The sequence below is a fragment of the Malaclemys terrapin genome, chromosome 11, assembly GCF_027887155.1.
Source record: "Malaclemys terrapin pileata isolate rMalTer1 chromosome 11, rMalTer1.hap1, whole genome shotgun sequence".
Classification (NCBI taxonomy): Eukaryota; Metazoa; Chordata; order Testudines; family Emydidae; genus Malaclemys; species Malaclemys terrapin.
In genome coordinates this window covers 39,040,486-39,065,388 of record NC_071515.1, presented here as the reverse complement: position 1 = coordinate 39,065,388, position 24,903 = coordinate 39,040,486, and the positions used below count along the sequence as shown (strand labels likewise).

Here is a 24,903-nt window from a genome sequence, read left to right as displayed (position 1 = left end):
GCTGCCTTGAACCATCTGCCCTTTGCCCCACCCGGGCATGGCCCCTATGCTTTGGCTTGTAAGGGGTAGTCCTTGGAGGGCAGCCTTATGACTGTCTTTTCACAGTGCCTGTGCTGGGGGATCCTCCCATAGTCAGCTATGAAGCTTTTAGAGAGTCTCTTTACATTACTCCGGCCCTTGTACGCAGCATAAAGGGCCTGGAGTTCGTGGGAGATCTCACTCTAGGTGATTTCCTGATTCTAGATTACCTGCTGGTGACATCAATATTGCACCCACTTATGCATATAATAAATTTGGCCCTACATATTCTATATTAAATTAATCTTCTCCTACTATAGAAATGTGTAGTAGGATTCAGGGTGCTGAATTTGTATTACAGCTATTTAGACCTCATCGATGTACAAAGTATCCAAACAACTAGAACCACTATAGCATCCAATAAAATTCAATGTTCAAAGAAAAATTAGCAGCACTGTGAGAAAATGCATAATCAAGGAGAAATCTTTTGTAAAAAGTGTGAAGATAAAGCTAAAGGTATCAGTATTTCTTCAACTGCTAGAGACGCACATTTCCCTGTACCATAAAAGAGGGGTCGGATTCCAATGACACAGTAGTAATAAATCAAAATCCTGGAAAAAATAAAAATAGCCTGTGCTCATATTACACTGTCCTGTATCTGAATGCAGATGCTCAAGGGGCAGAATAAGGGCACACAGGCAACTTTGTTTTTTGTCATTTCCAGCACTTTGCAACCATAACACTCTTGTAATGTAGGTTTTTGTATGAGGTCATCCAGCTACGACCTGAGTGAACTTTACCAACAATTGACCACAGGATTGATTATTTTGGAGCCCAGATTTGCATTCCTGAGGCAAGCAAGACTCACCTAGATTTCAATTAGAGTTCTGCTTGTGTAGGAACTATGTAGGTTCTGACCCCTAAAGATGATTTGCACAGAAAAAAGTGGTTGCATCCAGTTTTGCCTCTTATGCTGCATCAAGAAAGCTCAGAAGGATAATTTTATAGTCTTATTTTCTGCTTGCTTTTTAGCTTAGAAATATCAGGAATGTCAAGTCTGGTCTTTCCTGATTTTGTTGGGAGATGCAAATGTATATTGTGAGCTCATGCCTGAATTGAAAGGAAAGGACTGATTCATCTTTAATGCACATATCCTTTATCCCCACTGTTTAGTAGCCAAAATGGAAAAACCCAAAAAGTTTTAAACAGTTTGACTAAAGATCCCTTTTCTTCTCTACTGCTCAGCTTTTACTTTGTCTTCTGTGATGTCCTAATCCCACTACTTCAGTTCTCCAAAGGGTTTCAGGGCAGAGGAGACCTGAATTTTTAACATGGAAAAAAAAAATCCTTCAGGCTTTCTTTATACAGCAAAAAGAAGCAAAGTATGGCACACATGTTTCCTCTTTTTAGGTTACTTTTGAATGGTTATTTCTGAGGTCCAGGACTTGCTGAAGTCCCACTGGCATGCTAGTATGTTCATGTCAGTCGTATTGTTAACTTTGCACTTCTGTTTTCCACATTAAAATATTCAGATAACTCCATATGGCAGGCCTTTTTAGACCCAAGTTAAACCTGGGTCAGTCAGGAATAACTCCAGTGTAAAACTGGTGAGAGCTCAGAATCAGACTCTGAGCATCAGTGAAGTATCTCATTTAACATTTGGGGGGGTCAAATGCTGATAGCTTTACTTAGGCAAAGCTTCTGAGTGATGAGAGAGTGATATGTTGAGTATGTCTGAGAACACAGCTCACCTTCACATGATGAGTCCTGGAAGCCATTTCTGATTGCCGATGATGATGCAGGAGGTGGTGGTGGAGGAGCTCCGGAACCAGGTCTGTCAGGAGGAAGTGGAGGCCTTGGTCCACCTCTCTGGTTTTCTAATCCTGCCCTGGAAGGCAGCTGTGGAGTAGCAGGCAATGCCCGTGAAATGCTGCCATTTCTGTTTACAGGGGGAGGAGGTGGAAGGGGTCCTGAATCAAGACAGAGACAAATCAATAATCTATTGTACCATAAAACCTACTGTTATTCTATCAGCTCTAAGCATTGTCGTCTTGCATCGCTCTGAAGGGTGTCAGATAGGACACTGGCTTTGATGGGCTCCAAAAGCAATGGGGAGGGTTGTCTGCCTCCTTCAGCCGGAGGGAGGGATTGCAGTAATGTAGTGTTTGACATCTCTTTCCTGAGCCACCCTCCTCTGGGTGTGGCTGATCTGCCCAGAGTGCAGGTTCAAGGGGAATGTTTACACAGAAAGGAGGCTTAAATGTCACCTTTCCACTCCCTTTGCCTCATATAGCCTCTGTGCAGGGCTGGTCTCTTCGTTCCACGTTAATGCAGCCCTAAAGCTGCTCTAACTTATGCTGGCTACAAATGGTCACAAAGGGCTGAAACCACAATGGAGCATCAGGGCAGCACAGAGGGTCCTGGCCATATCCCATTTCCTTCAGTCACACCCTCTTTTAAGGTAACGGGATGGGAAGTGGTGTAAGAGCTCTCTGAACCAAGAGAGCATAAGAGCGGCTATAATGAGTCAGACCAATGGGTCATCTAGCCCAAGATCCTGCCTCCAACTGTGGCCAGTACCACAGCTTCAGGGAGAGTGTACAGAACGGGACAATTTTGGAGTGAACCATCCCTGGCTTCCACTTCTGGCTTCTGACAGTCAGAGGTTTAGGGTCACCCTGATCATCTTGGTTAATAGCCAAGTTATACATTTGGCCATCACAACATCTCATGGTAACGAGTTCCACAGGTTAATTATGCATAATGTGAAAAAGTACTTCCTCTTATTTCTGTTAAACCAATGGACTATTAATTTCAGTCGGGTGATGCCTGATATTTGTATTGTGGGAACGGGTAAAACACACTTCTCTATTCACTTTTTTCTACACCATTCATGATTTTATAAACCTCTATCATATCTCCCCTTAGTCATTCATTTTCTAAGCGGAACAGCCCTAGTCTTTTAAGTCTCTCCTCATATGGAAGCCATTCCATACCCCTGATCATTTTTGTTGCCTTTCCCTGGACCTTTTCTAGTTCTACTATATCCTTTTTGAGATAGGGCAACCAGAACAGGACACTGTATTGAAGGTGTGGGTGCACCATGGATTTATATAGTAGCATTATGATATTTTTCGGTCATATTTTCTCTCTCCTTCCTAATAGTTCCTATCACTCTGTTAGCCTTTTTGACTGCTGAGCAGAAGTTTCCACAGAACAATCTAGGGGACTCCAAAATCTCTTTCTTGGGTGGGAACAGCCAATTTAGAATCCATCATTATATATGTATAGTTGAGATTATTTTTTCCAATGGGCATTACTTTGCACTTCTCAATGTTGGGTTTCATCTGCCCCTTTGTTGCTCAGTCACCCAGTTTTGTGAGATCCCTTTGTAACGCTTCACAGTCAGCTTTGGACTGAACTATCCTGAATAATTTTCTATTGTCAGCAGACTTTGGCACTTCACTCCCTTTTCCATCCACGCTGGGTGTTAGGACCAGATTCTGCCAGTGGCATAGCGTAAAGGAGAATTCAGCTCAAGAATGGCAATGTTAAACAGTGTGGGATCAGTTCTCTTCCTTACACAAATATTTGTTGCATGCCAGGCTCTGCTGTGGTTGCAGTACATCAATCTGTCTCTGAATTAGAAACAGACCTCAGACACAGACTTTACCATTTCCAATGTCAGTATATTGGAACAACTGTAGCGGTAACATGCCTAGAGCCAGCATGAAAGATATCGCACATAATGTGGGGCAATTAATCAACACAATTAAACTCTCCTACGTCATTTTTTTATTACAAGTGTTCCCTCAGCTCAAAGAAATCTAGTTACATCTATTGAAAATGTATTACAGATACATCTATTAAAAATAGATCAGCAGATATTGCGCCACTATTCAAAAGCAAAAATGTGTCACAAGAAATCCTACGTACTTTGTGGTTTACATTTACATGCTACTACAGCTTGCAATCCTGCAATGGTGCTCCACTAGTGAGGGTTAATTCATTTTAGTAACTTTAAGATAATGAGAGAAATTATTCCAACTAAAAACAATGAAAATATTGGAAGGATATGGATTAAGAAGCAAACACAAGGTCCCCTTCTATTTACTACATCATCAAGAAGATTGTTAACAATAAGGGTATAATCTATGTTCTTGAACATTAGTAATAAAAGGCACAGGGCAAAGCATATTATGAAATATCACCATGGAAACAATATTATTTTTGTTAGAAATCTGCATATGATAAGTGACAAAGTTGACTCAAATATAATGACACTTGTTATGATAACTACTGTTGTAACATCTATTAAAATAACATAAATACCACCATAAGTGTACATGATGTTTAACATGCAGAGAGCCTGTTTCTGCAAACCTTTACTTGTGAGCATTGCCACTGACAAACTGTACTACTCCCAGGGGTAAAGATTACTCATCTAATTGGACCCACAGATAAAACAAGTTTGTTGCACCAAAACATATAATCAAACATACAGTTTGTAGTTGCTATTAACTATGATAGTAATAATGAATGTGTAAATACTACAGCATAATTACTACTACTAAAAATGACTTGAGTGGAATGGTGCTTGTAATCAGCCCAACTGAAGAAAGGTAGTATTACATGAAATGGCAAGTACATGACCCATGTGCCTGCAAAAATAACTTGCAAATCAAACTCAGGTCATGGTAGTTAATTCAAGTCTGAATAGTGATTTTTAAAGATGTAACTGATTAAACCAGTCAGTTACACTTTTTCAGTGAAAGGAGGACTTCAGTTTTTAAAACTGATTGCCATTTTGGTCTATAGCTTCAATTTATACGGCAAACAAACAGCAAAGCATGTCAATCGATTTAAAGCTACAGCTCATATTACATTCTGAAAAGCATGAAGGAAATTGGTGTTGGAGGTAAATTCAGCTACTTCACTGAAACCATGTGGATAACAATTAGTTTAGTCATTACAAGGGTGGTCTGGAGAGCAGAAAAAATGCACACTGCCATACCTGATCTGCTAGGTGGATCTCTTACTGGAGGAGGAGGCCGCTCATTTGGAGGGGGAGGAAGAGGGCCAGATCGACCTGTCCCAGGCAAGCTGGGAGGAGCAAGAGAACCTAGGGAGAGATTCCTTTGTGGAAGACGTGGCATGTCATCATTTCCACTGGAAATGGGTGGAACTGGAGGTAAGCCTGGTCTGCCTGGAGGTAGGGGTGGAGCCTGTGAGACTGCGGGTGGCCGAGGTGTGGAAGGAACGGGAGGTTTACTGTTTTGAGGTGGTGGAGGTGGAAAGGAAGGTTCCCGGTTGACGGATGCCCTGTTTCCTGCTGGAGGTGGCGGTGGCGGCGGCTTGTCATCTGTTGACTTGCCAGGTGCAGGAGGAAGGGGAGGTCTGTTAGAGAAAGAAGGTGAGGAACTTGGAGTCGACTGGCGAATAGATCCTCCGAATCCTGTATTTCTGTTTCCTGGGAAAGATGGAGGGATAGGCCCTGTGCTGGTTTGCCTGTTTGCTCCTGGCACAGGAGGAGATACTCTGTTGTGTAAACCTGATGGAATGGGTCTTGGAGTATTTGGCACTGGAGGAGGTCCTGTATCTGGTTTGGAACCAAAATCAGGTCTCGGAGGTGGCATTCTGTTTCTCTGTGGTTCGGGAGGGGTACTTCTTTGCCCCAAAGAAGGCCCTGGAAATCTCCCTGTGGCACCTGGAGGTGAAAAAGGCTTGGCAGATGTTGTTCTTGCTCCTGGTGGCAGCATGGGAGGTCTGTTTCCTCCAGAATCTGGAAACAGAGAAGTTTCACATCAGGGTAAAGGGCTGGGCAATAGGCAGAGAAGGTAAAACACACTGCGAGAATGGGCCAAATTGTCAATTCTTTACTTGAATGCACTGGGAGTTTTGCACTGGATGTAAGGACTGACTGAAGTCTTCAGGATTTGTCCCCATAAGACTACTCAATAGGTAATTTAAATGCATTTGTAGCAACGGCTCCAAAGTAGCCATTATGTTCTATCACAGCAGGACGGCATACAAAGGATACTTATGATAGACTAGATCAGTGGCTCTCATCCTTTCCAAACTACTGTACCCCTTTCAGGAGTCTGATTTGTCTTGCGTACCCCCAAGTTGCACCTCACTTAAAAAACGACTTGTTTACAAAATCAGACAAAAATACAAAAAAGTGTCACAGCACATTATTACTGAAAAATTGCTTACTTTCTCATATTTTACCATATAATTATAAAATAAATCAACTGGAATATAAATATTATACTATATACTGAAAAGTAAGTACATAGAGCAGTATAAACAAGACATTATCTGTATTAAATTTTAGTTTGTATTGACTTCACTAGTGCTTTTTATGTAGCCTGTTGTAAAACTAAGCAAAATCTAGATTAGTTGATGTACCCCCCGGAAGACCTCTGTGTACCCCAGGGGTACACATACCTCTGGTTGAGAACCATTGGACTAGAGCGATTATGGACCATTGCTAATGATATAATAGGATTTATTTTCAGGCTTCCCTGATGCAAACATTAACAGCATGGAGGGAAGAAACTCTCCGTGGAAAAAACTGTGAAGAACAATGATTTAGGGTTTTCAACATGTCAGCAATAGCATCTTAACTGTCAATCAATATTTGATTGCTAGAATTCAGCAAAAGGAAGAGGACTTGAATGTAATCCAGAAAAAAAACCTCTCCCATTTCTTCCTTCTTCCAGTATCCATTTTTTATGGATTTGCTTGTGTTTTTCTGGAAGAGGCAGTTTTGCAATTGAAGAAACACTGGTCTATTATGCTGGGAACCTTTGCATTAAGAAGAGTTCCCAGCACAGACTAACATAGATAAAACCACCTCTGAAAGTTTGTGTTGTGTCAACATGTGCTGAAAGATTAAGTTAGATCTGTAATGAGCATAGGCCATTAATAGCATCCTAAGTACACATTTAGATGGAGCCATTACATCCTCTCATGTCAATAATCACCAGGGCCCAACCTTCCTCGACAAGTGGCAAATCCACAATTTTATAAGTCTTGCCCGCCACAGAACCTGCTTTGTCCATGGGGCAGCTCCTTTGAAAACCTGTGACATGCAAAAAAGTGTGTATGCCCAGCTAATGCATGCTGCTGATGATAGCTTGCATAGCAGCCAGATGGGATGTTTGCCACATACCTTAACAGGTAAATTATGCCCCCTTGGGGTTGAAATGGTCTCTCCAGTTTAAGAGGAGGCCAGTTTCCCTAGGGCTTAAGGGAGTTCTAGCGTGGGATCCTCTTGATGCTACACTTTGAGGGTACGCACACACAGAGCAATGGACTGGATCTGGCCCTTATTACTGTACACCACAGGTGAGGTCTCAATCCTGAGATTTTTATTTATCAGTAATACCTTCAGGAAGCGGTGGGGGGGAGGAAGGAATTTAACTTCTCTCCCACAAATATCCCTATATAACATAGCACTAAGAATGAAACTCACAAAGCCAAATTTAAGTCTGAAACTGCATTTCTTTTAAACTCCCTTCCTTGTACCTAGTTACTCAAGGGATGACCGTACCTGCTATAGAGATTGAAATACTGAGGCACAAGAGTGAATGCTGGTTTTCTTCAGAGTTTACTGTGTGCAAGAGTTTAAAGTTAACCCCTTAATGATATTTTAGTTGTATTTTGTTTACATATGTTTGGAAGCATTCCCTGAGCCAAAGAACTCTTGCATTATTTTATTACTCTTGTATGAATGTTTTTGTAAATTTAATCATTTAGAAAGCTTTTAATATTCTTGACTGAATTCACAGATCTGGGAAATCCTCCTTACCCGTATCTCGATTTGCTGCAGATCTGAGCTTTGGCATTCCTGACTGAAACAGGCCCCCTAAGCCAGGTGGTCCACCTCCGCCATAGCCACCACCGCCGCCTCCTCCTCCACCACTTCCTCCACCACCACCACCACCGCCGCCACCAGATCCTTTGGGTTCTGTTGAAACAAAAATCAGGAATTTTAAAACATAGCCAGTATTTTTCATATCCTCTCCTTTTTCTTCTCGCTGTCTTGGACTACAGGATTATGAAGCAGGCACAGAGCAGAAGTTGGGACTAGAATAGGTTGGGGCGATGATAATTCCCTTCAGCCACACTTTCATGTTGGGCTTCCATTTTTTCCCAGGCCGTTGGTCCCTAATCCTTCTCCACCTTCCCCAGATTTATAGGCTTGGTTATAGATGGAAGAGCTGTCCTTCTGGTGGTGGTCTGACCAATTTGGAGGCTTGGAATGTGCACAAACCTCAGTCACCAATGGGGTTGCTGCCACAAATACATATTGAACAAAGCCCCCCAAGAGATCAGGGAGTTGTTTTTAAGATAGTTTTGGGAGGGCCTAGGAATGCATTTTAGCTTATTTTTCCAATTGGTAGAAATGGTCATAATATAAAAATACTTCTTTCTACTCTGACCATGACAAATATTGACACCGTAACTGAAATGGCGGGTTAAAGTATTTTCCTGGTTCTAAATAAAGGCAAGGGACTACTTTAGAGCAGCACAGTGCAATGAGCAGGGCACAGGATGGGGACTCAGGAGACCTAGGTTCTGTTCCCTGCTCGGTCACAGATACCATGTGAACTTGAGCAAGTCATTTCTCTGCACCTCAGTTTCCACATTTTTTTAAAAAAGGGAGAATGGTATTTTCCATCCTTTGTAAAGGGGGTTTCAGGGCTGCGGATGAGATGCACTATTCAGTAATCTCTCCCTTAAAGAGAAAAGATGTATTTATGGGGAAATGCTCAATTGCACCCTTCCCCTTTGTTAGGCACACTGGGCCAAATTCAGCTCTGACTTGCTTAGGGTGTAAACCTCTGGAGAGTTCCTGCTATGAGACTTTAGTCTTTCATCGTTTATTAACTCATGCAAACAAGAAAATAGACCCCATCATCTTTAATGTTACTATTTAATCTACCTTTAATCCCCATTGATCGCCTTGCCATGATAGCTCCAATTCAGCAGAGTAGTGAAACACGTGCCTAGCTTTCAATGGGAATACCCACATGCCTCAAATTAGGCATCTCGCTGAATGCAGCCCTAGATCTACTTTGCTTGTTTTTTCTGGTTCACTTTTAAGAAATCTCATCCCTTTCAGTGCTTCGGTGTTCTTCAGTCATCTTCCCATTAAAATCCAGGGTTAAAACATGCTGGGCTAGACCAGGCTGTATTCCTCTACACCCCCATCGTGGAAGTCTGGATTGAGTGCCTGTCAATGTGCTTCCCATCAGCTAATCTGGCTGTGAAATGCCTTCTGTCACCAGACAGCGCCCCCACGACTTACTAAAGGGATGGGCTTTTATTTTCTTGATCCTCTTTCCTGTTTCTCTCCTACCTTCCCAGAGTTCTTAGGAATGGTGCTTTTCCAGTCTCCTCTGCATCTGCCAAGGGGAGTTCTGATGCACTGTAGCAGCTCAACTGGATGGAGAGCCTCCTCCAGCACAGGTAGACTGTCATGCAACTGAGTTGCTACAGAACACTATCTGGCAGGTTGAGCCACACAGCACTTCTGTCCCCAGACTGGAAAGAAGTAATTGGAAGAAGCTTTTATTGGACCAACTTCTATTGGTGAGAGAGACAAGCTTTCAAGCTACACAGATACTGGGACAGGTACTCAGAGCATCACAACTAAATACAAGGTGGAACAGATGCTAACACATATTGTTAGCACATATTTATTCAAGGTGAAGTGGCCTGTTAGCACCTCTGCACGCATAGAACATAAATGTCTAGCTAGGTAACTCTAGAGGAGTCACCCCAGCATGGTGCGACTGCACACATCAGAGTGACACCGCCCAGGTGTAGCAGAGGTTCAGAGCTTTGGCTAAGATTTTGCTTAGAGATACTAGGGTCAATTCATAAATAAAGGACTCAACCCGGGCACTATCTCAACGCTGCACATACTTTTGTTTGTGCAGAGACTTTTAGTGCATTACAGAAAGACTGTAATGGGATTTAAAGAGCATTTCCATGCACTTGATCAAAAATAGAACATTACTAAATAATTCAGGAGATATTTTTAAAATAACTTGTACATAAATATGTAACTGTTTCATATTAAATGTTATCAGACTGATTAAATTTTCAAGCATTGTAACAGGAAGATCAGAGATTCAGGGAACAGTACATACTTTTACCAGATATTTTTAGGTAAATTAAATACTTTTCTGGATCTTCTCTTTCCTTTACTGTTTCCATCCATATAATATGGACACCTAGTCAGAGCCAAAGGGCCAGTGGTACCTGTGGAATGCAGGTTGCTTCTACCACCCATCCTGGGCATATACCAGCAGCTCTCATCCTCCTGTCCTGACATCAAGATACAGTTCCTTTTGTAATTATTAAAACAGCCGACCATTTCATATCAGTGGTGGGTGCAGATATTTTTATATACTGCTTTGAAATTAAGAATATTTTTATAGCCATCTAAAGAAGTACTTAAAAAAAAATCACTGCAGTCTGCCTTTAAAATAAGCATGTACTGCAAAACTCGAAAGCAATACACTGTTTTTCCCCATTCCCCACCATTACACTTAGTTGTGCCAGTTACATTTTGCTATAGACTTACCAGTTAGCACACAAATTACTATACACATTTTATAAACAGTAATGGATATGATTTAAAACATGCACTAATATAGCAAATTATTTGACCATTTACAATAATTTATTTTGCCTGACCATCCTGCATTTCTTCACCTGCTGATTATAAAAACTACTCTAATTTTGCATATTAACTCATCATTCATTAACTACATTAAACAGAACTGTACTTACGGTCTAGGATAGGGGCACTTCTATCATTAGTAACAGCCTTTTTTAGCCTTTTTCCTTTGCTAATATCAGATAAGAGAGCATTTCGCCCTGCTTGTTCAGACCTGTTTAAGGAAGGCTTTTCGGTATTTGCCTGCAAAATGAAACAAATAAAGATATAAAATAAAACTGCAGCATCCTGCTTATGTAAAGGGTATAATGGATACCTCCATTTTTAACCCAAAAGCAGTCAAAATGAGTTTCGTGTCACAGTCTCCCTCTTACAAATGTGGCACTAAAAGCAGTTAGCCTTGCAAACAAAGATTCTGGTCCCCAAAAATCTACTTCTGTTTCAACACTTAGGATCCATTGCCACACCAATGGTGTATTTTGAAACAGTCCTCTCTTCCACCCGGCATTCAGAGTCCATATTTGATACATATGAAGCCAAGATGGAGGTGTCTTTTTTAGAAATCTCAATTTAAAAATATAATTGAAAAGATGGAACTGAAAAAAAAAAAGGTTACTATTTTGGAGAATGAACGAGAGCAAACCATACACACTGCTGATTTGCACAGAAAGATTGAAGTTCTTGGGGGGAAAAAACAAAACAAAAAAAATAATCACACTGAAGTACATAATATCCAAACACTGGATGCCTCAGAAGGAAACCAAGCATTTGGCTACTGTTTTCCTTCATTAAATCTATCTGGAAAATGTTGATCTTCCACTTCAAACATCACAGGCCTTTCTGATTTCCAGTCAAGGTTTTAAGATTCCCAACCTCAGTTGCATCTGCTTTGTCTTTTCAGAGTGTAATTTTTGCATTACCTCAGCATTCAGAAAGGGTAACGACAAGTTTAGAAAAAGAGAGGAAATGTTTCGTATTGTTATACAAAATACAAGTTCCAATCTTTCCAGACGTTTCTAAAGCCTGTCATGACTGAAGGAAAACACGTTACTCATTCAGACTGAATTTGTTGCATTAGGTTTCTCCCCTTCTTTCCTTGCAAAACTGCACCTGAGAAAAGATCCCAAAACCTTGTTTTGAGATCATTTAATGACCATCGAAAAGGTTTCCTGATTTGCCAGCTCAGTAATATGGACGTTTCCCAGAAAGTGGGGACAGAGACCATGAAGAACACCTCTGCACCCTTGTGTGGCATAGCTTTCAGTGGCAGCATAAAGGGGAAGTGGGGCAGGGATGGATCAAAGCCACTGGTTCATCGAATAGGAAGATCCATTAGCCTAATGGTTCTCAATCTTCTCCATAGGATGGCCTCATGTTACAATAGAGAAAAAGTTTCCCATGTAGCTGTAATGACAGAGAAGGTGGTCACCATCTCCTGAAACATGGCCATGACCCCCAGGTTGAGAAACCGTATATTAGACTATCCCACCTGTATGGAGGGAGCAAGGGGATGCAGAGCAGGTGAGGACAGTAGTGCAGTCAGTCAGTGGGAAGGAGTAGGAGCAAGGAGTACATTCTCCAGCCAAGGAGGGAATCCCTTACCCGAGTCCCAAATACATGATTGTGCACAAAGGTCCAGAATTTGCCCCTTTAAATATGACCCACATAGTACATTGTAACAACAAATATTTTACATTTATATTTCATGTGACTACTTCTAAGTTGAAACTTACCAGTGCAAGAGTTGGGGGAGGTGGAGGAGCTGGAGGGGGAGGGACAGGCATGGTCTACAGTGGAACTTTTCCTGATATCGCTATGAAATCTGTCAACAACAATGAGATAGAGTAAAGTAACAAATCTATAAACTTTGTATTCACACTTTATCCTGACTGCTGAACCACATGCTTAGCTAACAGATTTAGCAGCTACATTTTCTGAGGGTATGTCTTCACTACCGGCCGGATTGGCGGGCAGCGATCAATCCAGCGGGGATCGATTTATCACGTCTAAATCGATCCCCAAGTGCTCTTCCGTCGACTCCTGTACTCCAGCTCGGCGAGAGGTGCAGGTGGAGTCGACGCGGGAGCGGCAGCAGTCGACACACCGCAGTGTCTTCACTACGGTAAGTCGATCTAAGTACGTCGACTTCAGCTACGTTATTGATGTAGCTGAAGTTGCATAACTTAAATCGATCCCTCCCCCGTGTAGGTCAGGCCTGAGCATAAATCAGTGTTAGGAGAATATTTCGTATTTTAAACTTTGACAAGAAACAGCCACAAGTATTAGCAGTAGTGACATACATAAACTGGGTGTCCACACAAGATTTCAGTGGCTTGCAATTATGAGAATTCCAGGTGAGATCAGGTAAAGATGTCTTGTTACCAGGCACACCACAATCTATACGCAGTGTATGGGGATTCAGTTGTGCACCTCCTGTTGATGGGCTTTATTCCGCATTACTCTCTCTGGTGGAAGGCACTTGAGAATATGCATTAATAAATAATGCTCAGGCAAAATTCCCATCGAATCCCATGAGATTTTCTCCTGAGCAAGGACTGCAGGATAAGTCTCAGTGATTGTCACACAGCTAAATCTCCAAGCATCACTTTGAAAAAACAACCTTGGCTATTAGAACTTTTAAATTGGTACTTTCAAAAGGCTGCAGTCCCCTAAGAGCGATTTAAACTTGGGGAGGGGGGAGAAAGAAGGAAGTATGTTACTTCATTTCTCTTTGGGAGCACCTTACTCCCTGCGGTGTGCCTGACCAGCTACTCTGGCAGGCCAGTAGTATGCCCAGCCACGGCTCCTCTCACTGCCCACCTGCTTCCTCACCAAGGAAGGCTAGCAACCCACCCTCTCCCCCACTCAGCTGGAGCTGCAGTCGGCTGCCCTTACCAGGCTATGCAGCAGAGAGGCCTTACTTCCGCACATGGCCGGGTAAGGGGCAGTCTAGCCCAAAGCGTTTGGGGATCTGCAAGGATGAAAAGCACTATTTAAACGCACATTATTATTGTAGCAGAAACCCAGGCCTCACAGTACAATGTACTTTCAAAAGAAAAATCTCAGCTTGGTATAGGAACAGACTGAGGGGGTGTAGAAGAGAGAAAGATTTCCTACCAAATACTGTGACAGCAAGTTATCAGCGACAGGCACAAATGACACTTTCATGAATAAACATGGGGGGGCAGGGGGGGATTGCACAAAATTGCCCAACTGAGAGAGAACAGACTACTCCTCTGCAGCCAACCTAGGCTACGTCTACACTTACGGTGGTGTGCAGTGCATAGGCATTACATAGACTCATAGACTTTAAGGTCAGAAGGGACCATTATGATCATCTGGTCTGATCCCCTGCATGCTGCAGGCCACAAAACCGTCCCTACCCTTCCCTTGACTCTACTGATGAAGTCCCCAAATCCTGTGTTTTAGTGACTTCAATTGGCAGAGAACCCTCCAGCAAGCGATCCCTGCCCCAGGCTGCGGAGGAAGGCGAAAAACCTCCAGGGCCTCAGCCAATCTACCCTGGAGGAAAATTCCTTCCCGACTCCAAATATGGCAATCAGTAAGACCCCGAGCATGTAGGCAAGAGTCTCCAGCCTAACCCTTGTTAGCCATTATACTATTTACCTGCCATTGCTCGGTATTCCTCGGCTAATATGTTTTACCATTAAACCATTCCCTCCATAAACTTATCTAACAATCTTAAAACCAGACAGGTCCCTCACCCCCACCGTTTCCCTCGGAAGGCCGTTCCAATATTTCACCCCTCTGACGGTCAGAAACCTTCGTCTAATTTCAAGCCTAAACTTCCCCACGGCCAGTTTATATCCATTCGTTCTCGTGTCCACATTAGTACTAAGCTGGAATAATTCCTCTCCCTCCCTTGTATTTATCCCTCTGATATATTTAAAGAGAGCAATCATATCCCCCCTCAGCCTTCGCTTTGTCAGACTAAACAACCCGAGCTCCTCTAGTCTCCGTTCATACGACAGGTTTTCCATTCCTCTGATCATCCTAGTGGCCCTTCATGTGTAGCTACATGCTGCAGTGAAAGGCTCCAGGAGCTTCCTCCCTCCTGCCAGAGCTCTAGCAGCAGGCAGGCAGCGGGCAGTGTAATGGTGGGTGGCACTGCTTGGGTTTGTAGAGAGCCTGTGCAGGGTACACACCCTGGGGGCTCCAGTATGGAGGGCCCTCTACTTGTCTTAGCTGAGCCTCACCATCAATGCTGATATTTGTACCCGTGCTAGCTGGATGTGCAGTGTCTGTACTCGACGCGCCATTGTAAGTGTCGCTATACCCTTCGTGTTTTGGCTGCTGAGGAGGCTCCATTGGCAAGCAGCACTAGAATAACAGAATATCAGGGTTGGAAGGGACCTCAGGAGTCATCTAGTCCAACCCCCTGCTCAAAGCAGGACCAATCCCCAGACAGATTTTTACCCCAGTTCCCTAAATGGCCCCCTCAAAGATTGAACTCACAACCCTGGGTTTAGCAGGCCAATGCTCAAACCACTGAGCTACCCCTCCTCCCAAGCTCAGGAGTAGTTGACACAAAGTGTTTGAGGGGTGGCCAGACAAGGAGGGAGAAGCAGGATGTGTCAGCATGCTGACTGCTGCTGAATGAAGGAAAGATCAAATTCCTGGGCCACAAGCTACAGCAGCAGGAAAGAAGAGATCATCACAGAGTGGAGCATTATATACTTGCCTGCCTCGTTGTCACAGGTAAGTGGAGGGAACAAGAACACATTTAAAAGGAAGTGGCTTCTGGAATAGGAAGCTAGTTTGTTATTTAAGATGCCTCCTTTTGCCATATGTTTTTCTTTTGCCAGTTCAAATAAACAGGCATTAGTAGAAGGTGTCACTATCAGTCACTCAAATCATACCTATGCAGAACAGGTAAAAAGTAATGGGAGTGGGAATAAAAGATATCCTTCAGGGTTCCATGCTAACAGTAATATTATCCACAGTAGTTATTCAGAGGAATACACAAATCTTATTTTTTCCACACTTATTTTTGAAGTCTCAAAACAAGATTTGCATAAAACAAATTGTACTTCAGCTCTACCTCATGCTAGATAGAATACACTGATTAAAATCCGATTAATGCTAGAAAAGGGAAGTTCAATTATCTGAGCTGTTAGTAACCATCTGGATTTGAGTCACCACTTTGCAATTCTGTAATATCTCAGAAATGACAAGAAGGTTTAGGTGCGTTAGAAAAAAAATCTTGGTTAGAAATAGAGATTTATATTTTAAGATGCTGGAGTGTTTCAAAGAGGAAAAACAACTTATTTTCCTAGTTATTTGTCAAGTCATAAAAAGCATTGCAAATACGATTAAAATAAAATCCATGCTACACAGAGGAGAGCAGAGAAGGAATTTACATAGGCTGCAGTTTAAGAAAGCACTTAAGAATGTGCTTAACTTTAAATATGTGCTTTAGTCCCAATGTGCTTAAGTGCTTTCCTCAATGAATACTGCCTAAAGTCTTCAATGGGGGAAAAAGGGGGGGAATACACCACCAGTTTGAAATCTAACTAACTGGGGGGAGAAAATGGAGTTCAGAATGGTTTCAGGCACTACTTCTGCCTTGGAGCGTCTCTGCCAATGTTTGTAGGTTTATAGTCTCTTTTAAAAAAAGTTTCTCTCCTGTTGCACTGTGAGACACCAATACAAATGAAAGGAGAAGCTGACTAACTTACTGAGTCTACACACAGCGCTGTCAAATACACAAAATCAAAGTGATAGAAATTCTCTTTGATCTTTGTAGTGGTAGGAGTTACCGCTAATATTAGTAGTTGAAATATTATCAGACAGAAGTAGGTGTTAATTGACAGTATTCCAGTAAATTCTGAATATTTCTTTTCAGAGTTTTGCATATTTCCAACTCTTATGAACATCAAATAAAAATGTGAACAAAATATTATCCATTCCCAATCTTCTTGTATATATTTCAAATCTGAAATCTAACAGAAGAGCTAATTAAGACATATGCAGCTTTGTTCTTCAACTTCCGGTTAAAAAAAAAAAAAAAAAAAAAAGTGAACAGGAAAATTAGTTCTTACAGCAAACCACCACCATCCTGTTTCTTAATACAGTTTTTTCATAGCTGCAATTGCCTGCACAATTACAATGCCATCATGGGGGGGGGGGGGGGGGAAGGGAGTAAATAGTCATGCTTTTCACTTATAATAAAATCTTAACTCCTTCAGCTAAGTGAAATGGGAAATAATTTGTTTTCTTTATTTAAATGCTATGGCAAAAAGCTAACAAAGGCAGTTTGCTTAAGTCATTGCAAATTAGTGACACCATTGCAAATGCCCAGAAACAAGCATCTTTAGCGGAAGGAGAAAAACATCTGGTCTGAAATGTACACTTCATATATAAAAATGCATGCATGTAGGCAGCTCAAAGATAAATCAGTGAGTAACTGAACTAATCTATTCATGTTTCATGTTGAAGTCTGAAATAAGTAACTGGTAAACCAACTATCAAGTTTTGCATAATTGTACTATTTTAGTTACTCTTCCTTTTTAATGGGTCATTTTAGACCAGCAGAAAGTGGCTTCTGAAGAAGCTCAATGGGATGGAAGTGAACTAAGGCTGCAGAGAGGCCTGGAAGCTTAATAAACTCAAATCTCTAAGGAAACCCCTTAGCCTAAAACAGGCATCTCTCATCTTCCTAATCCCCCACTCATTAGTAAAGAGGTGAGGAAAAACAGGCACTAGGCAATGGCCTGTCTTTCTATCCTGCGTCTCCAGTGGCAAAATGCTCCCCTCGGCTCTCTCCCCCACGTATCTCCAGTGACCCACAGGTAGAAGGCTAGAAGCTGTTTCGAAGGACTGGGTGAGGTGGGAGTAGAAACAGGAAGTGCACACCTGCTCCCAACAGCATGGTGGGAAGCCCCATAGTCTGCCTAGTGCACAGTTGCTAGGGAGCCCCCAAAGGCTCATGAAGCTTTGTGAGCATGGGCTCAGATTCAACAATGCGCCCAGGCTTAGGCAGAATGGGTTTGAAGCTTGATGCAAGAATTTTGCATAGCTCTAGTCACATTATACTGCTGTTTGGCTAGTCTGTGGTTTTGTTTTCCACAGGCCGAGTAAGTAATTATACAATAAGCAACATTTTTTAAGGCTCAAATAAATTAAACACAGAGACTAAATGTGAAATAATAAAGCTGTACTGAAGCCTCCAAAATGCTATTAGAACAACGCAGAGGACCAAATTTCTTCCTAACGCAGCCCCATTGAAGTCAATAGGGTTGCAGTGGGAGTAAGTCACTTCAGAGTTTAGTCCAGTGTACTCCATTCCACTGAAAGGCCGACTTTCCAATACTCTGGTATGAACTACAAATCACAGTTCTTTTTCTGAGCTTTAATTTCACTTTGCAGCTATTAGAAATGGTGCATATGGCTTCAGTCAGATATCGGGGGGGTGAGGGGAGAGGGAGGGAGGGAAAATAGAATGTAATGTATGTGTATACAGTGACCTGTGTAACACGTCTGTTCAAGATTCAAAACAGAGGGAGTTACGATGTTGTTTTAAACTTTACTTTTGTAACTAGTTGAATTACTCCTGAATTCTTTTTCTATCTGCAACTCAAATTGAAATTTTGTACCAAAAATAACTCCCCATCCTTGCAATCCTGATTCAGCACTGGCCTGTTTACATTAAATTTTGTACAGTATAGTCGTTTCTTTCCTTCCTTTTTGTGAGCAAATACCAACATGCTTGATCTGTAACATTTTATCACTGAGCCTGTAGGAAGAACAATGTACTGAAAATGAATAATAGCTCTAAAATGTTAACTGTAGTCCTCCAATGAAAGCTTCAATAATTGTGTTATGTTTGGCAAACATATTGACTCTTTCTCAGCATGTAACAGATTAAAGATGTTAAAAGTGGAATCTTTGCCACTGCACAAATAGGAAGTATACTCAATGGCTGACAATTAACATTTAAATAGTCTGGATTTGTAACTGACCCATGCAGTGTTATTGTATCTGTGTTGGTCCCAGGATAGTAGAGAGAAAAGGTGGGTGAGGTAATATATTTGATTGAACTAAACTTTGGACCAGCTTTTATTGGACCAGCTTATTGGTCCAACGGAGCTAGTGAACAGGACCAGCATACAGGGGAGTTTTGTGAGGGAGCTTTCCAGGTGAAGGAGGTGTGACCCCATGACCCTTGGGTGAATTTGTTGTCTGGTTGTTTGTTGTTGTGTGCTTGCTTACCGTGTGCCTGCTGGATTGACGATTATAGTGAGGGCTGTAAGGGGGTCTGCATGCTGAAGCTAGTGACCTCCTAGGCAAGGCTGAGCACTTCCTACTGAGGCTCTATCTGCCATCCTTTGATTTGTAATCCCTTTAGGAGCCCTTGACCAGGGGGTGGGGCTAACGTAGGGAGAACCAGGGTTTAAAAAGCCAGCTTGTAAGTGACCAGAAGAGCCAGTGAACAGGAACAGCAAATGGGAGTTCTGTGAGGGAGTAAGAGAGCCAGATACACCTAAAAAACATTCTCTAAACTTAGGCCAATGAACAACCCCCTCCCGCCCCCCAAAAGAAAAAAGAACAAAAAAACCCAACCACCCCACCCACACCTGCAGGAGTAAAAATAATGCAGGCAGAAGTCCAGCAGCAGCATGGGGGCTATCCAGTTTATTCCACTGAATGCAACAGGTATGATTACCTGCCTTGTGGGCAGGTGGCATGTGTGTGTGTGCATTTGGTGTAAGCAGCGCACTGTTCTCAGAGTTTGAGTATGGGCTGTGGAGACCAGAGGGGAGCTAAGAGAGACAGAAAGGTACACAGCCAAGACTTTCCAGGACACAACAGAGCGATCCCACCCCCATGTCATGGCCTCTGTGCTGTTGAGGAGGATGAAAGCCTTGGGAAAGGAGAACATCAAGCTGAAGCAGAGAGGAAAATGATCCCATAGTTGGGACCCTCCTTCCAGATGATGTCATGGTATCCTCTTGAACCGAGGATACCTCTGTGGCAGTGGAAGAAAAGCAAGTTAGCAGGAAGACAGAGGTAACAGTAATGGGGGATTCGATTATTAGAAATACAGATAGTTGGGTTTGTGATGACTAGGAGAATTGCATGGTGAATTGCCTGCAGGTGTGAAGGTTGCAGACCTCTCAAGACATCTAGACAGATGGATGTGCAGAACTGGGGAGGAGCCGGCGGTCGTGGTACATGTGTGTATCAGTGACACAGAGAAAGGGGTGCTGGAGACCAAATTTAGGCTATTAGATAAGAAATTGAAGTCCAGGACCTCCATTGTGGCATTCTCCAACAGGCTTCCAGTTCCATGTACAGGGCCAGTTACACAGGCAGAACTGTTGGGTCTCAATGCGTGGATGAGACGGTGTTCAAAGGAAGGATTTAGGTTAATTAGAAACAGGGAACCTTTTGGGAAAGGAGGAGCCTATATTGGAAAGATGGGTTAGATTGGGATAGCTCAGTGGTTTGAGCATTGGCCTGCTAAACCCAGGGTTGTGAGCTCAATCCTTGAGGGGGCCACCTAGGGACATGGGGAAAAATCAGTACTTGGTCCTGCTACTGAAGGCAGGGGGCTGGACTCGATGACCTTTCAAGGCCCCTTCCAGTTCTAGAAGATAGGATATCTCCATTAATTATTATTATTTTTTTTTACCTAAACCAAAATGGAACCAGATTGGTGGCATGTAAAATTAAAAAGGTCATATAGGAGTTTTAAACAAAGGGCTGTGGGAAGCCAACAGGTGCATAGTTTGGACAGACACATCCACTAGGGGACAATTTATTAAAAAGGATACTGTATATCAGGGGTCGGTAACCTTTCAGAAGTGGTGTGCTGAGTTTTCATTCATTCACTCTAATTTAAGATTTCACGTGCCAGTAATACATTTTAATGTTTTTAGAAGATCTCTTTCTATAAGTCTATAATGTATAACTAAACTATTGTTGTATGTAAAGTAAATAAACATTTTAAAAACCTGAAGAAACTTCATTTAAAATTAAATAAAAATTCAGAGCCCCCTGGACCGATTGCCAGGACCCGGGCAGTGTGAGTGCCACTGAAAATCTGCTCGTGTGCCGCCTTTGGCACGCGTGCCATAGGTTGCCTACCCCTGCTCTATATCCTAGTAAAGTGAAGAGGATAGAAGTTGACAAAGTACAGGTAGGAGCTGAAGAGAAACAATCAAACAAACAAGAGTCTCAGTCAATCATATAACAAAGGCAAACAACTAAATACGGATAAATTTTATAAGTGCTTGTATGTACATGCAAGAAGTTTAAATACTAAAACGGGTGAACTTGAGTGCCTGGTATTAAATGAAGATATTGATATGATAGGCATCATAGAAATTTTGTGGAACGATGGTGATCAATGGGACATGATACAATGGTACAAAATACATAGGAATGATAGAGTAGGTCACACTGGTGGGGGAGCACACTGTACGTGAAAGAAAGCTTAGAGTCAAATATAATAAAAATCTTAAATGAATCAAACTACCATAGAACCTCTGTGGATAGAAATTCCATGCTTGAATAATAAGAGTATAGCAGTAGAAATATACTACCAATCACCTGACCATGATGGTGATAGTGATTGTGAAGTGCTCAGGGAGATTAGAGAGGTCACAAAGACAACAGGAGTACTTGTGGCACCTTAGAGACTAACAAATTTATTAGAGTATAAGCTTTCGTGGACTACAGCCCACTTCTTCGGATGCATATAGAATGGAACAATGAGATTTTCAGTGGCACTCACACTGCCCGGGTCCTGGCAATCGGTCCAGGGGGCTCTGAATTTTTATTTAATTTTAAATGAAGTTTCTTCAGGTTTTTAAAATGTTTATTTACTTTACATACAACAATAGTTTAGTTATACATTATAGACTTATAGAAAGAGATCTTCTAAAAACATTAAAACAATGTTCCATTCTATATGCATCCGAAGAAGTGGGCTGTAGTCCATGAAAGCTTATGCTCTAATAAATTTGTTAGTCTCTAAGGTGCCACAAGTACTCCTGTTCTTCTTTTTGCGGATACAGACTAACACGGCTGTTACTCTGAAACCTGTCACAAAGACAGAAAACCCAATAATAATGGGGGATTTCAACTAAGCCCATATTGATTGGGCACATGTCACCTCAGGATGGAATACAGAGATAAACTTTAGAGACATCACTAATGACTGCTTGGAGAAGCTAGTCCTGGGACCCACATGCGGAGAGGCAATTCTTAAATTTAGTCCTAAGTGGCAACACAGGGTCTGGTCTGAGAGATGAACAGGGCCGGCTCCAGCATTTTTGCCACACCAAGTGGCGAAAAAAAAAAAAAAAAAAAAAAAGCTGCGATCAGCGACAGCCTTACTGCCGCTACTTCATTCTTCGGTGGCAATTCGGCAGCAGGTCCTTCCCTCCGAGAGGGACTGAGGGACCCGCCACCGAATTGCCACCGAAGAGCCGGACGTGCCGCCCCTTTCCGTTCGCTGCCCCAAGCACCTGCTTGCTGCGCTGGTGCCTGGAGCCGGCCCTGGAGATGAATATAGCTGAATCGCTCGGTAAAAGCGATGACTATAATTAATTAAATTTAACATCCTTGTGTGTGGGGGAAAAATACCCAAAAATACCAAAGAAAGCCACCACAGTAGCATTTAACTTCAAAAAGGTGAGCTACACAAAAAGGAAGCGGATAATTAAATGGAAATTTAAAGGAACAGTCACATGAGGGAAATGCCTGCAAGCTACATGGAAACTAGTTTAAACCAGCATAAAAGAGGTTCAAACTGTTTTGGGACCGGCTCTGTTCAATATCTTCATCAACGACTTAGATATTGGCATAGAAAGTACGCTTATTAAGTTTGCGGATGATACCAAACTGGGAGGGATTGCAACTGCTTTGGAGGACAGGGTCATAATTCAAAATGATCTGGACAAATTGGAGAAATGGTCTGAGGTAAACAGGATGAAGTTTAACAAAGACAAATGCAAAGTGCTCCACTTAGGAAGGAAAAATCAGTTTCACACATACAGAATGGGAAGAGACTGTCTAGGAAGGAGTATGGCAGAAAGGGATCTAGGGGTTATAGTGGACCACAAGCTAAATATGAGTCAACAGTGTGATGCTGTTGCAAAAAAAGCAAACATGATCCTGGGATGTATTAACAGGTGTGTTGTGAGCAAGACACGAGAAGTCATTCTTCCACTCTACTCTGCTCTGGTTAGGCCTCAGCTGGAGTATTGTGTCCAGTTCTGGGCGCCGCATTTTAAAAAAAGATGTGGAGAAATTGGAAAGGGTCCAGAGAAGAGCAACAAGAATGATTAAAGGTCTTGAGAACATGACCTATGAAAGAAGGCTGAAAGAATTGGGTTTGTTTAGTTTGGAAAAGAGAAGACTGAGAGGGGACATGATAGCAGTTTTCAGGTATCTAAAAGGGTGTCATAAGGAGGAGGGAGAAAACTTGTTCACCTTAGCCTCTAAGGATAGAACCAGAAGCAATGGGTTTAAACTGCAGCAAGGGAGGTCTAGGTTGGACATTAGGAAAAAGTTCCTAACTGTCAGGGTGGTTAAACACTGGAATAAATTGCCTAGGGAGGTTGTGGAATCTCCATCTCTGGAGATATTTAAGAGTAGGTTAGATAAATGTCTATCAGGGATGGTCTAGACAGTATTTGGTCCTGCCATGCAGGCAGGGGACTGGACTCGATGACCTCTCGAGGTCCCTTCCAGTCCTAGAATCTATGAATATGTATAAACCAAAAAAAAAAAAAAAACCAGCAAGAGGACCAATAAAATGTCACCATAGCTAAATAACAGAGGAAAAGAGATGGTTAGAGACAAAAAAAAAAAAAAAAATCTTTAAAATCAGAAGTAAAATCCTACTGAGAACATAAGAACAGCCATACAGGGTCAGACCAAAGGTCCATCTAGCCCAGTATCCTGTCTTCCGACAGTGGCCAATGCCAGGTGCCCCAGAGGGAATGAACAGACAGGTTATCATCAAGTGATCCATTCCCTGTCTCCCATTCCCAGCTTCTGGCAAACAGAGGCTAGGGGCACCATCCATGCCCATCCTGGTTAATAGCCATTGATGGACGTATCCTCCATAAATTTATCTAGTTCTTTTTTGAACCCTGTTATAGTCTTGGCCTTCACAACATCTTTTGGCAAGGAGTGCCACAGGATGACTGTGTGTTCTGTGAAAAAATACTTCCTTTTGTTTGTTTTAAACCTGCTGCCTATTAATTTCATTTGGTGGCCCCTAGTTCTTGTGTTATGAGGAGGAGTAAATAACACTTCTTTATTTACTTTCTCCACACCAGTCATGATTTTATAGATCTCTATCATATCCCCCCCCTTAGTCGTCCCTTTTCCAAACTGAGAAGTCCCAGTCTTATTAATCTCTCCTCATACAACATCCATTCCCTAATAATTTTTGTTGCCCTTTTCTGAACCCTTTTCCAGTTCCAATATATCTTTTTTGAGATGGGGCAACCACATCTGCACACAGTATTCAAGATGTGGGCATACCATGGATGTATATAGAGGCAATATGATATTTTCTGTCTTATTATCTATCCTTTTCTTAGTGATTCCCAACATTCTGTTTGCTTTTTTGACTGCCACTGCATATTGAGTGGATGTTTTCAGAGAACTATCCACAATGACTCCAAGATCTCTTTCTTGAGTGGTAACAGCTAATTTTGACCCCATCATTTTATATGTATAGTTAGGATTATGTTTTCCAATGTGCATTACTTTGCATTTATCAGCATTGAATTTCATCTGCCATTTTGTTGCCCAATCACCCAGTTTTGAGAGATCCTTTTGTAGCTCTTCGCAGTCTGCCTGGGACTTAACTATCTTAAGTAGTTTTGTATCATCTCCAAATTTTGCCACCTCACTGTTTACCCCTTTTTCCAGATCATTTAGGATTATGTTAAATAGGACTGGTCCCAGTACAGACCCCTGAGGGACACCACTATTTACCTCTCTCCATTCTGAAAACTGACCATTTATTCCTACCCTTTGTTTCCTATCTTTTAACCAGTTACCAATCCATGAGAGAACCTTTCCTCTTATCCCATGACGGCTTACTTTGCTTAAGAGCCTTTTGGTGAGGGACCTTTTCAAAGGCTTTCTGGAAATCTAAATACACAATATCCTCTGGATCCCCCTTGTCCACATGCTTG

The 24,903-nt window shown here is 42.1% G+C and overlaps 1 protein-coding gene across 3 annotated transcripts in view; it reads right to left on the bottom strand.

Moving 5' to 3' along the window:
* The window catches only part of WIPF1 (WAS/WASL interacting protein family member 1), a 76,457-nt gene that overhangs the window by 5,459 nt on the left and 46,095 nt on the right, over positions 1-24,903 (bottom strand). For 2 of the 3 annotated variants that reach the window (XM_054044085.1, XM_054044087.1), the window contains exons 2-6: positions 12,451-12,539; positions 10,831-10,960; positions 7,835-7,993; positions 5,033-5,800; positions 1,770-1,988 (exon numbers count right to left, since the gene is read on the bottom strand). In XM_054044085.1, coding sequence (XP_053900060.1) covers positions 1,770-1,988; positions 5,033-5,800; positions 7,835-7,993; positions 10,831-10,960; positions 12,451-12,501 — 1,327 coding nt within the window. In that variant the 5' untranslated portion in view covers positions 12,502-12,539. Of the gene's footprint in view, positions 1-1,769; positions 1,989-5,032; positions 5,801-7,834; positions 7,994-10,830; positions 10,961-12,450; positions 12,540-13,612; positions 13,689-24,903 lie in introns of all 3 variants that reach the window. The other variant, XM_054044086.1, reaches the window with a different exon arrangement.